The following is an 18,345-nucleotide window of genomic DNA, read 5'->3' as shown; positions in this document are numbered from 1 at the left end:
CTAGTTCTTTATCTTACTGTTAGATAAAACCCAGTGTACCTTAAAAATACTGAGTAGGTAGTCCCACATTCATCTCTATATATTTGAGAGCAAAGAAGCAGTTTAGGAAATCTGCGCTTTTAATTAGATTAAAGCAAGATGCTTCATAAAAATACAATGTGGTATATTTAATACCATGAATAGCATATATTCAGCTATATGGTTCTGATTTGCTGCTTATATTCACTGAGTGCTGGGATATATTTCTATGGAGCACACTTCCTTGCATAACTAATATGAGCGTGTTAGTTATAAATTGATCGTGGAATAGGTCAGACTGTGTAAATTAAAGTTGTTAACAAGATAATTGAATTATCAGTGTACCTTTCTTAGTAGCCAAAAATAATGTGTTCTTTTTCGCTGGACAATCAATTGTTGTGATGTGGAATTTGTTACATTTTTTTAAAATCTAGGAGTAAAATCAATAGGGAGTTATGATTATTTGTGAGTATATAGAATTGCTGTTAACTTGTAAGTCATATGAGTTGTATGTAGGTTAGAAAAATTCTCATCAGACCACACTGTATTAAAGTTTGGTGCTTTCAGGTAATAGTACAGTTTTGAAAAGTTTTCCCCATGCAGCGTGAGCCAAATCATACTTCACTATGTTTGTATGCATGTGTGTGTTTAGTCTGAGTTATTAGCTTGCAGAATATGTGTGATGGTTCTGTATTTTCACTGATCTTTTGTTTCTTTGTTTTTGAAAGCCTGTTAATTGAAAGTGGTAGTGTTTGTGTGTATATATATGTGTATATATATGTAAAAGAAAGTCAGTATAGCTTAAAAACTGTTTAGAGTAGAAAGGAAGATCTATTCTTGGTGTAGATTCTTCAAAGATGAAATTGGACATGTAGATCATGTCCAGTTTAGTTGCCTGCTTTGGGGTAATGGGTGAAGGAAATAATCGTAGTTTTGCATCCTCAAGTTAGATGTGTGTCAGTATTTCCATTTTTCAATCTGTCATCTATGTAATTCTTTAACTGTATATTACTAAGAGCATCCCTACCAAACACAGTTACTGTGAAGATTTTCCTCGCTTCTAGATTTGTAAACTTGGAAGGGGGGAGAGAAGGGCCACAGTGTATGAAATAATGTGGTGAAGTTGGTATTAATTATATATTACCTTTCAATTCCAAGTACTGTGCTTTAGAATGCTCTCTGTAAAGTTGTACAGTTTTCTTCAGCAAAGTATGCTATATTATTTATAGTCAGGAATATTAAACTATGCAATTCCACTTATTTTTCTGTTAATTTTAAATTTGTTAATGTCCAGCATCTTAACTTAGCTGGACACAAGTGAGTTTCTTTCAAATGATTCGTTCATTTTTGTGTTAAATTTATTTAGTTACTATTTATTGTATACTTGTAAAAGCTATTGCTGTTGATATACTAGAGCTGTATTACCTGCTGTGATAATATATCGTTAATTTTATTTGTATTTAAATTTTCCGGGTTACCCAGTATCTGTATCATTTTGTTTTTCAGGAAATTTGAATGTTACTCTTCAAGTGTGGGATGTAGGGGGACAAACAATAGGAGGCAAAATGCTGGACAAATATATTTATGGAGCTCAGGTACAGTATAAATCATGATAATAGTATCTATAGTAATCATATAAAATTCCCTGAAACTTTCTTCTTAAAATTATACATATCTTATAGGTTATTATTTGTAAATCTCAAAAATGTTGAATCACTGCTTAACCTAAACATAATTGATATTAAACATGCACATCTAAGTTTGGTATGCAGTTAATTTTTTAGAGCTGACGTAAAAAGCAAAGCACGAGTATGCATTTGGAGATCTGAATAACTCTTAAGAGCAGATGTATGCATGTTTCCATGCTTTGTGTCTTGAGTTAAGAAAAGCAATCATAGTAAATAAAAGGCTATTTGAATATCCACATGGTAGACATAGAGTGGCTGCTTTTAGAACAGATGCCTCCTGCGGGGAAAAGTAGAAGGAGGAAATTAAGGGCAATCCTACACCATTAAACTCATACATGCAACTGGGGTTATAAGAGGGCAAACAAAAGGAGGCAACCAGGTAGCTAAATATTTTTGCAGAACTCCTATCCAATGAAAATTAATTTTATCTTGAGGTTAACTAAGCAACTTAAAGTGAATAGTAGGATTAATTAAGAGGTAAATATTACAGAAGTATCTAGAGTTATGAGATGATTTTGGAGGATGTAATATACTTCAAAGTTCTTAATATGAGCGATCCCAAAATATGCTCTGTTCTTTAATTTGGAATTTGTAATGAGAACAATAGACATAACATGTTTTATTATTTAATGTTAAATTTATCTGAAAAGAAAATGAATGCACATAATTTTCCCCCAGTACTTTAAGCAATAGGAATATGGAGTCCTGAAACTTTTACTGGACAGAAACTTTGTACTAACAAGTACAGCACAGTAATTAAGGAGATCAGGATTTATTAGTTAGTAGGATAAAGACAAACTTGTCAATTTAACATTCTTTCACTTTCAAAAAATGTCAGAATATTTCTGTTGCATCTGTTTTGTAGTATTTTCTTATTTTTAATAAAAAACACTTTGCTGCCCTGTTAAAGATCTACCAAGCCACAGAAGAAAGTGGCTTCCATGACAGAGAATTTGATTGATTACAAATTGTTGCCATATGCCCAAAGTAAACTTGATGAAGGAAATAAAAGGCTATTAACTTCTTCTGTATTGAATTTGGTGATAAACTTAGGAGTTTCTTATCAGCAATAGCAGGTCAAAAAGTTAATACCAGTGCCCCAAAGTAGTGAAGAAGTGGATATCAGTAAGCCTGAAGTTACAAAAGTTTGATTTTTCAGTCATTCTGAGCACATTAACAGAAAACCCCTGTTTTCTGTTCTTCTTTAATCCTTCCCCAACCCTTATTGTAACCCTATTATTTTTATTTTTTTTATAATGAACTGATAGCTGCTTTCTCTCCCATTGGCGTCATGTATTGCCATTGTTTGTAATAGGCTTCTTGCCATCGAAGCTGACTTGTAATGCACTTTTCTATTAGCTTTGTAACAGCATCATGTTAAGGACACATGAAACTATTTTCATCAATTCACGAAACACCATGAATAATTTGGAAAGGGACTGTGTGCAGTGTACTTCTAGGTAGAAGCTTATTTCATGTTGAAATCTATAGCTTTTTAGAAGAAAAAGAAGTAGGAGTATTTAGAAAGAAAAATCATTATAAGTATGCACAAAACTTCCTGTAAATGGAGAGCAAAACAGCAAGAGAATAACTGGGAAGAGCTAGTGTGTACTTAAGAATATTTAAGTGTTGCCAAACCAACCTGAATGCCTTCTGTGGTTGAATGATTGGCTCTGTGGAGTGGAGAGCAGTTGATGTCCTGTACCTCGACTTCAGCAAGGCCTTTGATATAATTTCCCATAATATTATTACAGGCAACATGTAAAGATATAGACTAGATGGATGGACCATAAGGTGACTGGAAAACTAAATGGACAGCTGGACTTAAAGCGTGATGGTCCACTGCTTAGTGTCCTACTGGTGTGTGGTTGTAAGGTGTATTCCTTAGGGCTTTGTACTGAGGTCATGTCTTATTAATTCTTTGAACAGTGGAACAAATTATTGTTTGAAATTGGCACCAAGTTCGGATGAATGGTTGTGTGCTGGAAGGCAGCTGCTGTTGAGAGAGACTCTTTGCTGTCTTGGAGCAGTCTTTTCCCTACCTGTTTTTAATCTGGTGTTGCTGCATCCTGTTCTTGGTAGCTGAATTTCCTGATGGGTACTCTGTGAATTGGGGGGGGGAGAAAGAGCTCTCTGATCTTTATGAATAAAAGTTACTAATAAACAGCTTTCTGTCAGTGCTGATTAAAACTGACACATTTATCTCAGAATTGAGAGAGGCTAATAGCAATTGTATAGTCAGTTACCATAGCTGAACCTGATAGACAGTAGCTCAATTACAGCTACTTAATCATGTGCATTTGAGTGACCATGTCCTCTGTATCAGCAAAGACAACTGTGGTTAAGTAGACTGTAAGCTGTTTTCACTTGTAAAATTAGCATTTCTGCAGGTGTGCAAGATATCATAATGAAGTTACTCTTCGCTAAAATGAATAATCTGTGACTTGAAAAATATTTTAGAAATTTGGTCTGACATATTTCATAAATATTAATGAAAATTTTAAAGTTAATGTCGTTCCTTCATACTAAAGTCAGTCATAGCATGAGGGCAGCTGAGGATAAACCTGAAGAAGAAAACATGTGGTTTTAATTAGTATTTTCTGTAGCTTTCTTTTATTGTGACAGATCTTGACATAAACTTGACACCTTTTAAATGTTGATTGTCTAGTGTGAATATATTGCCTGGTTACAACACTTCCATAATAGGAGTTCTGCTGTATAATAGTACCATTGCTGTTTGTGTGGCAAATATTTCAGAACCGCTCCCATCTCTTACCTGTAATTGCTGCCCCTACCCGCATATCTCATTTAAAGTATCTTTAAGAGCTGGCATACGCTACCTCATAAATTGGCTTGTTAATAGAGTAATAGTACTGCAGACCCTACCTTCTCCAGAGACCAGCAAATCATTTCTGCAATATTCTCACTTTCCAGTGACCTATTTTTGAAAATACTCTATAATTCCAAAACAAAAAGCACTCACATATGCACTAATACAGGCAGAATGTCTCTCTTACTAGACTGCAATTATGCAAGCAGGGACTATTTACCATGTTGCTGGAGACTAGAGAATTAACGTGCTGTTCTTGGCATGTTGTCCGCCATGTGTTTCAAACCTTTTTCATGGCAGGAAAATGGGCTACTTCTGCGTAAAAAGGCCAGTGTTTGTTTCCTGCCTTAATTGCTCACACATAAGAAGGAAACAACAGCTTTTATAATATTTACTTGTTCTATACTCCATATACTGTGGAAAATGTGTGGGTTTTTTTTTTTTTTTGTGATAGGGTTTCTGTGTTAAATAAAAAAAGCTGAAATAAATTTTAGCTATGAGTTACGACTAGGCCTTCATTAGTTACATATATCATACTAAGTTACTTATAGAGTGCTGTTGTGGCAAAAATCAAAGCAAGAAGTATTCCTTATGACCTGGATGCCATGCTGCCTTTTCTTGCATCTCTGAGATGTCATGTCATGCCTGCCATCTTTGTTTCTTAAGTATAGCAAATATTGACAAGATTAAAAAAGAGAGAGGTTAAGAAAAGAACATGCTTTAGAAGAAATGTTTTAGATCGTGGAGAAAGGGGCCAAAAGGAAGTTAGGTGAGCTCTAATTGCAGACTACGTTCAATTATTTCTTTCACGGTAAATCCGCTGTGAATGCCCTTTCTTCCAAATGTGTAGGTAGGCTGCAGTTGTCTAGTGTATATGTACCAGAGCACCATTTGCTGAAGAATTAGTTAGAAACAGAGCTGGCCAATCTTAAATGCTCAGATTCTGACTTTGTCTTATATCTAATTCTGATACAGCTCTTCAGCGGTGAAGATGGTAGATAGAGGATAGATAGTCTGCTCAGTTTTTCTGCAAGCTGCCGAGAGAACTTGGCTGCTGTTGAAAGAAGCATGCCATCTGCACTTTGTTATTTACAACACTCAACCTTATGTCTGTTTTTTTTTTTAACTTTTAAAATACCTCTCCTTCAGTTTGAGTTTCTTCTTTTCTACTGAGCATTTAACAGCATCAGTATGCCCTTTCTAGAGTAAGTCCTGTGTTATGGAAGACATATATACATGTCCGGGCACTTGGGTAGTTATAAAAACAATCAGGAAAAGTTAACTGAGATGCAAGATAGTGAGGAATAAATTGTACAGAAGTTGGAAGGGGGAACTGGGTGTTTAATATTGAATTTGATTGGTAAAGGAGAAAAGATAGCAAGGAAAAATATGTGAGTTCTTAATTTCTTTGAAGGAACTGGTGAAAGCTGTTTCACAGAAATTAATAGCGGCCATATAAATATAACAAACAAGAACTAATTTTTCCAGCAGTTGATGGTGTTGAAATTAAAAACAGATTTGTATTGCTATCATAGGGAAGTAGGAATTGAAAGGATATGGGCAGGATCTTTTACTGTCTTCTGAAGCTATACATGTACAATGTTTATTTCGTTTTTATCAACCTTCAAAAATCCTTCAGTGTTGCTGACTGTCTCTGAAGGTGGTATATTTCAGAGCTTCACTATTCCTATTGTCTACATGTTTGGTTCCCCCCCCCCCCCCCCATATGTACCCTTGCTATAATCTTGCTGCAGTTGAACTTGTTGCTGCATGCCATATTGATCATAGAATTGTAAGAAAGTTCAAGGTGGAAGGGATCTCCTTCTACCTACATCTAGTCAAACCTCCTGCTCAGTGTATGGTCAGCTGTGAGATGGTACAGGTTGCTCAAGGCTTTAGCCACTTGTTCCTTCTTGAAAACCTCTGAGGATGGAGATGGAGCAACCTCTTTGGGCAATGTATTTGACTGCTTGAATCTCCTCCTGGTGAAAAAGCTCTTCCTTTTATCTATTTTGAATTTCCCTTGTTTCAGTTTATGCCTGTTGGGTGATATGTTTTAGTGCGAGGTGTCCCTGCCCATGGCAGGGGGGTTGGAACTTGATGATCTTAAGGTCCTTTCCAACCCTAACTATTCTATGATTCTATGACATGCACTTCTGTGAAGAGCCTTGCTCCCATCTCCTTGATAGCTTCCTCATGTGTATGGAAAGGCTGCCTTTGGGTTCTCCCAAGGCCACCTCCTCTTCATGCTGAAAAATTCTGGTTCCCTCAGCTTTTCCTTATAGGATAAGTGTCCAGTCTTACAATTTCGGTGGCCCTTCGCTGAACTTACTCCACTTCATTGATGTTATGAGGGGCCTAAGACTGGATGTATTACTTCAGATATGATCTAACAAGTGCTGAGTAGAATGGAATAGATCCCTTGATCTAGTGACTGTACTTATGCTAATACAGCCTAGGGTCATGTTTGCCATCTTGGTGCCAGGGAACACTGTTGCCTATACTTGGCTTGCTGTTCTACCAAGACCTTCAGGTCATTTTCAGTTGCTTCCTAGCTAGTCAGTCCCCCCAGCTTGTGTCGTTTATTCATCCCCAGATGCAGGGCTTTGCATTTGTCCTGGTTGAATGTTGAAAGGTTCATGTTCGTTCATTCCTTAAGCATGTTCCTTAAGCATTTCTTAAGCCTTGCGCCTATTGGCTGGTCTTCCCAAATTAGTGTCATCTTCAAACTATATATAAGAGCATATAAGAAGATAATGGTTATCTTCTCTTGAAACTTTTACCAGTATCATCATACCTGCCATCAGTGTTGCATTAAAATACAAGGTTTTATTAGAACTTCTGATGCCAGTCATGGTTTCTAAGCCTCTAGCACTATTACTGGTCTCTTCTAGTCTACTGTTTTCCTGACATTTAGCATCCAAAGCTGGATGCATTATTTCACATGGAATGTTTCATGCCACTCTGATACTTGCCTTTTTGCTAATAAAATAAGGTTGACATATTCAACTGTGATCTACTGTAACTCCTTGATCTTGTTGTATGGAACCTGCTACAAAGCCAGATGTTTCCTATTTTGCAGGTGATTATTGCTTCCTTTGAACTTGTCATGGGACTTGCTGAATTGCATCCTGTTATTTTTAGCTTGTTTCTCATCACATAATCTAAACTCTCTTCAAATAATCTTGTGGTCTCTACCAGTTTGTTGTCTTCTGTGAAATTCATTTAAAAAGTGTGCATCCTATTTTGTGGTCTAAGACACTGTTCACGAAACTGAGAAGTAAAGCTTGTCCCAGACAAATGCTTGAAAACACTTGACTTGAAAACAATCTCTGCTGTTGATAGTGGCTCATTGAAGCAGCTAATTTTGTATGTGTTACATTGGGGTCTTTTTTTGGGAATATTTGTGCAAATTTTATGTGAGGGACAGTGTGCAGTTGCAGGGATTGTTATTTTTTTTTTCTCAGATGTGAACTTCATGAGGGCAAGTGCAAAAGAAGCCAATTCTGATTTTATTCCTCATCAAGGTAGATACTTTATTGGAGTGAGGTGGAAAGCAGTGGCAGAAGCCTCAGTAATTGAGGGGACAGTGATTTGTTATGAAGGGGAGGAGGTGGGTGTTTGGGCTGTCAGTAGGCATTATAATATTGGACATCAGCTCTGAGGAATCTTCAAAGTAATATCTGCTGTGAATATTAAAGTGTAGCCTGGCACAAAACCTCTGAAATACATGGGATTGCCTTCTGACCACATCTTTAGTTTCTTCTTTGAAAGTTTAAAGTTTGCCAGTGTTTCTTGCTTGTCTCCTAAAATAGTGGCCTTTCTTCTCAAAGGAGAGTAGAGAAACAAGTTGGGCAATGTGCAGAATTGTACAACTGAACTGCCTTTTTTCCTTTTTGCCCTTCAAAAAGAGAACAGTGAAACTACAAATAACATCAGCTAAAATAAAAGTCCTTCTCCAGTGTGTTTTTTGCCTTATCAGTAGTGTGAAGTGCTTTTGGGGTTTTCATAAAGCATATGCAGTTTGGAATATTTCTAATATAACTAATTGTGATCTTTATTGAATTGTCTTTTTTTTTTTTTACTACCATTGTAGTTCTGTCAGCATTTGAATTTGGAACACATGGAATGCTGGAGATATACTGTAATAATGTGTTTATTACAGAGATTTATAATTCCTTTGATTATTCCTGAAAAGATACAATGCCATTATTTGTTAATGCTCTGTTTTATGATAATAGTAATTTAGACAGATGCAAATTTTACCATGGTAAAATTTTTTTTTATGTCAAGTAATATTTTTTATGTATCTTGTTATTTAGGCTGTTCTCTTGGTTTATGATATTACCAATGGCCAGAGTTTTGAAAATTTAGAAGACTGGTATAATGCAGTAAAAAAAGTGAATGAAGAATCGGAAACACGGCCACTTGTGGCCTTGGTTGGAAATAAAAGTAAGTTATTAATATTTAAATATTAATTTAACTGCTCCTGATGTTGCTTTCTATTGAAGAAATGGGACAGGGCATATATCTTAGTAAAATGAAACTAAATACCATCTTGTGTGATGTTGCTGTATAAAGATGACATATTTGGGTGTACCTCAGGATTCTGGTTCTGGGCAGTGTGGTTGAGAGACTTGCTGCATCGTGCTTTACCTAGCCTGCAGCCTCTCTCCTTGTGTTTTCTTTTCTTGGAGAGCAGCACACAGGAGTAGAGATCTCTCTCACCCATGTTTGAATTTGGTAAGGCCTCAGGATATAGCTGTGGCATGCATCTGGAATGAAGAACTGGGAAGCATTTCTGGGTGTAATATTGGATGGTTCTGGATGTCAAGAGACTGCTAAAGTAAGTGCTGGTATATGTATTATTTAAAATAATTACATATATAGTTATAACTGTATATATGTAAATATATATAATATATATAAATAAAATACTCTATATTACCTAAAATAGCTACAATGTTATGCACTAGGTATAATATTTGAGTTGCTTATTAGGCTTTTGTTTTTGTATGCTATCTGTAGTTTTGCACATGAGGTTACTTATTTCCTGTTGTTTTGGGATTTTTTTAGCCTGTCCTCTTTTGATCATGTAAGTATAATACAATGGATTTCTTCTGACCACCAAAATGTGCTATTTTAAATAATCATCACCTAGGTAATTTCCTAATTAGATGCATTCCAGACTCCCCCGTTTCCAGATAAGAAATTTTATATTAACATCCTTATTAGCATATCTCTGGACTTGATCCTGTCTCTCTTACCTTTTTCTTTTTTTTGTTGAAGATGCTAAAAGGAAGATAAAGCAATTTTAGAAGCAAAGTGGTAGAAGCAGATACAGATTTTAATTTTTTTAACAATGTAAATGTATTTATTTGAATAACAAAAAACAGATTTGAATTATTTTTACTTTCCAAGTAATTCATGTCAATGTCACAGTGTCCTTGTGACATGAACAACCCCCCCCAAAAAGCCCCTCATCTAGCAAGTTAGTGTTGTTTAAAAGCATTTGAAAACAATGTAGAAACAAAACTTTCATTCAGAAGCGTTAATTGTAATGTTGCTAGTGTGATGCTGTAACATGATATTAATTATGAAAGACTACTTATTTTCTGGGAAGAAAACAGAATCTCTTAGAGTTACAATATATAAATAGCACTTCTGAAAGTATAACATAGACTGTGTTGTACTCCAGCAGACCAGAGTCAATAATACAGATTCTGTTGAAATTCAGATGAAAAATATTTTTCACTGATTTATATTTTGCCCCAAAATTGGACTTCCTAGCTGGAGTTCTGCAAATCTTATGAAATATCTACAGTAAGATACACTGTAATATGGAATAAATAATGTTCTTTTGCTGGAATCACACCACAGGTGGAAAATCAGACACTTGGTTTCCATTTGAAGGAGTTTCATTTCTGTTATATAACTAGAGTATATATTCTCATATATGTGTCTGCAATTCTTTAATATCCAAGTATTTCCTTAGGAGCATCTGCTGATAGTATCTAGTTTCGTAGGTGAGTTTCCAGATAAAGGCTGACACTTACTACTGTAAGGGCTTTCATTTTATGACAGTAGCAGCTGAAGGACCAGCATGCTTCCTACCTTGTTTTCCTTCATAAACTGTGCCTAAAGAAGGAAAGCAAACTATTGCTTGCATGTGATCCTAAGGATGTTTGATGTTGTTGCACATGTGGAGCATGCAGGGGATGCGGTTCACAGGGGTCACTTTTTAATTTATTTCAGCAGATAAAAATTAAGTTTTTAGAAGTGTATTGCTTTTCTGAATTCTATAATAGTAGAAGAAAAGCTAGGAGGGCTTCCACCCCAATACTTTAATGACCTGTGAGAAGTAACTAGTCAGACTGTTATTGCTTCATAAATAGCAGACAAGGTAAGTGTTTATTTAGAAGCATGGTGTTGACTTCTGCGTATTATGAAAGGATAAAGCTACCAGCACTAACAAGTTCTTTAGGTGGAATCACTGTGTTCAGAACAGCTCAAGTTCTTTACTCAGTAACTGAGAAGACAGTTGCAAGAGCAGTAATAGGTTTAAAGAGTTTTGATGAATTTATTTGACCCCTTCAGATACTGGAAGGCTGCTATGAGGTCTCCACACAGCCTTCTCTTCTCCAGGCTGAACTTTCTCAGCCTATCTTCATATGGGAGGTGCTCCAGTCCTCTGATCATCCTCGTGGCCCTCCTCTGGACTTGTTCCAACAGTTTCATGTCCTTTTAATATGGAGGACACCAAAACTGTGCACAATACTCCAAGTGAAGTCTCAGGAGAGCAGAGTATAGGGGCAGGATCACCTCCTTCGACCTGCTGGTCATGCTTCTTTTGATGCAGCCTAGGATATGGTTGGCTTTCAGGGCTGCGAGTGCACAGTGGAGTCGCCTCATGTTCATTTTCTCATCGGCCAACACCCCCAAGTCCTCTTCTGCAGGGCTGGTCTGAATCTCTTCTCTGCCCAACCTGTAGCTGTGCCTGGAATTGCTCCGACCCAGGTGTAGGACCTTGCACTTGGCTTGGTTAAATTTCATAAGGTTGGCATCAGCCCACCTTACAAGCGTGTCAAGGTCCCTCTGGATGGCATTCCTTCCCTCCAGCGAATCAACCGAACCACACAGCTTGGTGTCATTGGCAAACTTGCTGTGAGGGTGGACTCAATCCCACTGTCCATGTTACCGACAAAGATGTTGAACAAGACCGATCCCAACACTGATCCCTGAGGGACATCAGTAATTACTGGTCTCCAGCTGGACATTGAGCCATTGACCACAATTCTTTGTGTGCAGCTGTCCAGCTAGTTCTTTATCCACCGAGTGGTCCATCTATCAAATTGATGCCTCTTCAATTTAGAGACAAGGATGTCATGCAGGACAGTGTTGAATGCTTTGCACAGGTCCAGATAAATGACATCAGCTCTCTACCGCTGTCCATCAGTTCCATAGCCCCACCATAGAAGGCCACCAAATTGGTCAGGCAGGATTTCTCCTTAGTGAAGCCATGCTGGCTGTCACCAAGCACCTTGTTGTTTTGCATGTGCCTTAGCATGCCTTCCAGGAGAATCTGCTCCAAGATTTTGCCAGGCATGGAGGTGAGACTGACTGGTCTGTAATTCCCCGGGTCATCCATTTTTCCCCTCTTGAAAATGGGGGTTATATTTCACTTTTTCCAGTCATTGGGAACTTCACCTGACTGCCATCTTTTTTCAAATATGATGGACAGTGGCGTAGCAACTTCATTTGCCAGCTCCTTCAGGACCTGTGGATGGATTTCATCAGGTCCTATGGACTTGTGCACGTTCAGGTTCTTGAGTCTTGAACCAGATCCTCTTCTACAGTGGGCTTAGGGTCTTCATTCTCACAGTCCCTGCATCTGCCTTCCAAGACTTGGGTGGTGCGGTCAGAGCCTTTGCCAGTGAAGACCGAGGCAAAGAAGTCATTAAGAACCTCAGCCTTCTTCAAATCCAGGGTAGCCAGTTCTCTTGATAGCTTCTGGAGAGGGGCTACGTTGACCCTAATCTGTCTTTTATTCGCTACATGCCTATAGAATCCCTTCCTGTTATCTTTAACATCCCTAGCCAAGTTTAATTCTAACTGGGCCTTAGCTTTCCTAACCTGGTCCCTAACTTCCCAAACAGCATCCCTGTATTCTTCCCAGGCCGCCTGTCCTTGTTTCCACCTTTTATAATCCTCTTTTTTTCCCCTCAAAGTTTCCTCAGTGGCTCCTTATCCATCCAAGGAGGTCTCCTGGCCCTCCTGCTGCACTTCTTTCTAGTTGGGATAGAACATTCCTGAGCTTTTTGCAGGTGATCCTTGAATATCAACCAACAGTCTTGGGCCTCCCTGCCCTCTAGGGCTGTATCCCATATATTATGTTCTCATTTGTCCATTTTCACTTACTAATACTGTCTGACTGAAATGCATATTTCTCCATTTTGCAGTCCTCCTATGTGAAAGTGGTACTTTATTTAAGGTAACTGTTTTCTTCCTGGGTGCTGAGTTTTATTTTTCATTCTTCTTCCTTCCCATACGTTTTTTTCTTTTCCATAGCCTTTTGGTCAGAAAGAGTGGAAAAGTGATTTGAGTCAAGATCTTACCTAGATTATTAGTTAACTCTATCTTTACATGGATTTTTGTCTATGTGTTTTGTAAACAATGAAAAGAATTGTAACATTTAATGTAGATTTTTTTCATATTAATTTTAAGTCAGAAGATCTTCATAATCCTAAAATATACAGTTGGTACTGAATCTTAAATTTACTTTCCTTGTAACTAACTTTGCAGTATCTTGATATTTATTATGAAGTGTATTTGAAATGTGCTTTTTGTGTATTGTGTGTTGCTAATACCACTTTATTTGCACCAGAAATAGGGGACTAAACCTTATTGTTAAGATTATCAAATTCCTTTGAGTTTCAGTGCAGTATCTTAAAACTTTTATAGATAGGTTGCTGTCAAATACTTTGACTTATATTGAATAATATAAATGAAACAATAGTTACCAAGTGAGTTAATTGTGTTTTGTGCGCTTAGGTTCTTTACTTTAATTTGGTATTGACAGAGTTCAGTAATCAGATAGATCTTCTAGTCATTAGTTTGAATTAGAGAGATTTTACTGTGTTTTGTATAGCTGATGTGTATCTTTCTTTTCTGCCTTGACTCCTTTATATATTTTCCTCTGCACTAATCTCTAAGCAGTCTCCTCAAGTGTCGTACCAACATTTTCAGTGGATATATTGTAAACAAAAATTAACCCAGGTTGCATGGGAGCTACACTCATTTTGATTTATAGCTACCAAGATGGTCCGAGGGCGGTGGTTATCTGTAGCTTATAAAGGGGTAGGAATTATCAGGTACCAGTGTATTGTGGATAGATGAGTGATTTGTATTCTTAGAGATATTAACCAGATCCACTTCTCAATAAAGACTAATAACTCAGATTTTTAAACAGTCTTCATGACAGATGAGGACACAAAGGAGAATGCATCAACGCTAATTAAGAATGTTGACCATTTGTTCGTCTTAGCCATGATTAATTGATCTTGGAGTGCTATCTCTGAACAGGAAGTGGTATGCTGTTACATTGTGAAGTTTAAAGGTTACATTTTAGTGTACCCTTTAGCTTGCCTTTACATACAACTTAAAATGTTTTTGCCTATCTTATCTGAACACAGAAAGAAACATTTTCCAGCACAGATACCAGTGAATGTTTGGTGTACTGTGTACTAACGTGAATCTGGCTGGGAACAGCACATACCCAGTCTACTTTAGGCCACTGACTGCCTTACATACTTAGTTTCCTCAGTTCTACTCAGAAAATTTCTTCATTAATACTCACCTTGAGATTTTTGATTTATTAAAATTCAGAAAAATGCAATCATTCTCTTGTTCCTTCCAGCCTCCCCCAGTTTTCTCTCCATGTTTCTTTTGGGCTTGCCCTTTTTAGGTGTTCACCTGTGATTAAAACAAGTGTTGAGCAGCAAATGCAAAGACCCTGTTCTTTTGAGTCTTATGTCCGATTGAACTAAAGTTCCTGAATGCCTGACAGCAGGTCCAGTCACCTGAGCCTCACACATGCTCCTGGGACTGGAGGGTAAACTACTTACATGTAGAGACTCCTTTAAAAAGAAAACCTTGTCCTATACTACGGTCAATTTACCAACTCATTTGAATAAATGTAGAATGCTGCCCTGTTTTAAAATATGTATAGAATGTTTGTCTTGACAAACTTGTAAGATTAATAGAAAATGGCAGTCTTATGGATTTGTTCGTTTCAATGGTTGGTTAACTTTTTTAAAGATGTTTTTAAGGAGGAACTTTAATGAAAGGGGAAATCACAGGTGAAAATAAATCTTTTATTCGCCATAATAATACGTTTCCAATCCGTTGACTGGATATGCTCTGTATTACTTTAGAGATGGGAGCAATTTAGAAACACACATTTTTGAATCAGAAAATTATGTTGCTTGTCTGAGAGAGAATCTGTCCTGCAAGATTTTGATCCTTAATCATGCTTAGCTTAATAGTAATGGTACTGGCTACCCTCACTGCTGAAGTGATCTATTTAATTATGTCTGTTAAATTCCTGTGTGGGTAAGTCTACTAAACTATGTTATATGTCACACAGAAATATATAATCGGAGCGTGAGCTGCAAGTGTCTTTGTTTAGGAAGTGGCTGAGCTCACAGAAAATTATACAGAACAAAAGAAGGGAGGTTTATTGCTGTTGTGTAGTATTTACTTAAACATATTCCATTGGCTGAGAAGGGAAAGCACCTGACAGCATAGATCACAATGGTTCTGGCCCCAATCTTCATGTATTGTGCTGTGATAAATGTATCTATTGCATCTGGTTGCAAATCAGCTGATTTTTTTTTTTTACTTGGACCCTTCTTTCAGAATCCTTCATAAAATGATCACTTGGATGGGAAGTCACATGGGAACACACAATGGGAAGATTTAGCAGCTGCTAAATCACCTGATTCAAAGAAGATTTTTAGACTTCTGGACTTTCTTCCAGTGCTGTAGCATTTCTGGAGCATGTATACAGGATGGGTTTTGATGGTGGCTGTCAAAAGCCAACTGGCCTGTGCCAGAATACTAACAACAAAAGTAGAGTAGAAAGTGGAAATATTCTGTTGTGCTTCTCAAAAGATAATTAATAGTCATTTTTATAATTTTCTGACCTACCTGTCTAAAGTCTGGTTTCTGATGTTCAACACAGATAGGATTAGTTATTAGTAGTGAGTTTGTTTTTTGTTGTGTTCTGCTGCAGCATGGAATTCAGTATAGGGTGAAACTGAGTAATATGTACATCTTGTACATAGAAGATACATTACTGTTATACCACTTGTCTGAGTTTGAGGTTTGTACAGCTAGACAGAGCTCTGATAGAAACAGGTGTAATTCCATGAAAATCAATGAATTTGCATTCATTTGAACCAGGACAAAGTAGATAATGAGCAAACTGCTGATATTAATGTTTTCTCATTCAGATCGTATGGTGCTTTAAAAAGAAAGTGAGGATAGCCATTAAGAAGTCCAACTGTTAGACAGTTCTTATGTTATGCTTTTACATTTTAGTGACCATGAATTATTTGGTTTCTTCTTCATGCACTTAAGATCTTGAGGCTGCACTTCAGTTTTTTATTTGGGCACATAATTTTTGCCTGCTAAGACCAACCACTAATTAGGACCAAGTTCACGGACCTGGTAGAATATTGTTAACGTAGCTGGAACTCAAATGCCAGTGTGACAGAAGTGCCTAGAAAGAATGTATTCCCATTCACAAACAGTTATGCTTACATTCAGAGAAGAATTTAAAGATGTCATTGAAAAATGGAAGTAGAAGTAAAACATTTAAATACAAAGGTTAGAACAATATATGTATCTTATTTTTATAATAATACACAAATGAAATGCTGAGAGATCTCTTGCTGTTTCCATGGATTTTGTCAGTAGTTTATTTAGCAATGTAGACATACATCTAATGAAAAAGATGCTGCATAAACCATAGTCCAGTCTGAATGTGCTTCTGTTTTTGGTTTAGGTAGAAATGTTTTTTCTGGCTGCGTCCTTCATACTTAGGTCTTCTTACAACAAATGGAAAGCCCTTAATTGTACCTAAGGGAATAGTTAATCTACGGTGGACATATGGTGGACAAAAGTTGAGTCTAGTAAATGAAAAAAATTATAAACAGAAAATGTGTGAATGTCTGCACAGTCTGAGAGTCATGGGAGATACTGTAATGTTGGGTTGTAGCTTATTTAAAGATAATTTGCTATTCTTTTCTGTTAGTATATTAATGGAAGTCACTGCAGCATAAAGTATGTAGTTTTAAAAACCAGTCCATTTCATGTCTGTTTTCTTGGATTGAAAAAAATACCTACTTTTAAGACAGGACAGAATATCTTCTCTTTGCAAGTTGTTCTGCTCCCACCTTTGCCATATGATATAAATGGAATTTGATTTCATAAGTGGAACGGAGCTCTCTGATTTTTTTTAAATTTGTAGCATTTGATTGGAGGCAGTTAATCAGTGTTAACCCTGAGCAGCTCTTGGACTTTATGGATTCAAGCATTATATGTGGTTGCACTGCTCCAGCAAAAGGTTAAGTATTAATGGAAAATGTTCACAGCTCTTTTACTCAAAGAAAACATGTTACTTGTAAGTTTTCTTTTGATTTTACTTTTACAGTTACATTGAATGTCTTCATTCATTTAGCCATCCATAAAGCAAATATTGTTGCACATGCAGTGGATAATAAGTCTTTTTAGGACTACTTGTGTGGTATGTCACAGATCATTAACTGCAAGTAACCACCTGACTTGAGGGAAGTCTGGAAGCATCATTACAGTGAAATAAGCTTTTATTTCAGTATCACTGCAGCACATTGATTTGTAGGAATGTCTCCATTAGCTACTGTGGAAATATATTCTCATTATTATTGAAGGAAGTTGATGAGAGAGGATAACCAAATTTCAAGTGTGAATAGAGCATTAGTTATTAGGACTTTGGACAAATTGGGGAAAGGACAAGTGCTACTGTAGCATTATTTTCTATTTAAAAGCTAGATAAGTCAGTAAAATAATTTTGTAATGCTCCACAGTTTCAGAGTCAGTCTGATAAATACAGTAACAGTTGTACAGTATTTGTGTACACTGCAACTTCAGTGGAAATGCATATGGTAATTGAATGTGTTTACTATTCTGTACAGGAAGAAAGTGTGGAGGAGAAGTTTCTTCCTAATCACCAGAAAAAACGGGCTTTTTCTATTTATTTAAATGAACCATAAACATTTAAGTTTTTTATTGGAAGTAAACAGTAATTATTTCAGCTCAATTTAGAGGATGAAGGGTAGCTTGTATCAATATAGGGAAGAATAATAACAAATAACCACCATTAATATGATCAAGTTTGTAGTGTGAAAAATGCAGTTCTGAAAATGTTAGAAAATTTAAGGTTCTTACAGAGCTTAAAGTTAGGATAATACTGTAGGATTATCTTGCTATGTTTCTGTTTTTCAAAATAATTTGCTGTCAGGTCCTTTAGGAGCACAATAGAAGATGAATAAAAGAGTAAAGTGTTAAATCAGCCTCTCAGTGGCATAGTATGAACTATGTGCATGCAGATGTAAGAATGCATTATATGTATATTTTAAAACTGTGTACTTATCAGGACATTGTCATGTTTATTGGGGATTTGCAAGAGAAGAAGCAGAAATTAATGGTACTGTTTCAAGTTTGGTCCACAAGCTCCAAATACTCGATATAATGAGACATACTGAGTTT

General features: G+C 36.6%; 1 protein-coding gene across 3 annotated transcripts in view; it reads left to right on the top strand.

Annotated features, from left to right (window-relative positions):
- Positions 1-18,345, top strand: part of RAB28 (RAB28, member RAS oncogene family) — a 63,301-nt gene that overhangs the window by 12,302 nt on the left and 32,654 nt on the right. For all 3 annotated transcript variants that reach the window (XR_009729497.1, XM_061379944.1, XM_061379943.1), the window contains exons 3-4: positions 1,525-1,613; positions 8,859-8,988. Coding sequence is in view for 2 of the 3 variants with exons in the window: in XM_061379944.1 (XP_061235928.1) it covers positions 1,525-1,613; positions 8,859-8,988 (219 nt within the window). In the remaining variant the exon portion in view is untranslated. The remainder of the gene's footprint in view (positions 1-1,524; positions 1,614-8,858; positions 8,989-18,345) is intronic.

Source organism: Neopsephotus bourkii, unplaced genomic scaffold (genome assembly GCF_033783945.1).
Source record: "Neopsephotus bourkii isolate Nb327-2 ecotype Australia unplaced genomic scaffold, CSIRO-AGI_Nbou_v1 NB_1780, whole genome shotgun sequence".
Lineage (NCBI taxonomy): Eukaryota > Metazoa > Chordata > Aves > Psittaciformes > Psittacidae > Neopsephotus > Neopsephotus bourkii.
This window is presented reverse-complemented; position numbering and strand designations above follow the sequence as displayed.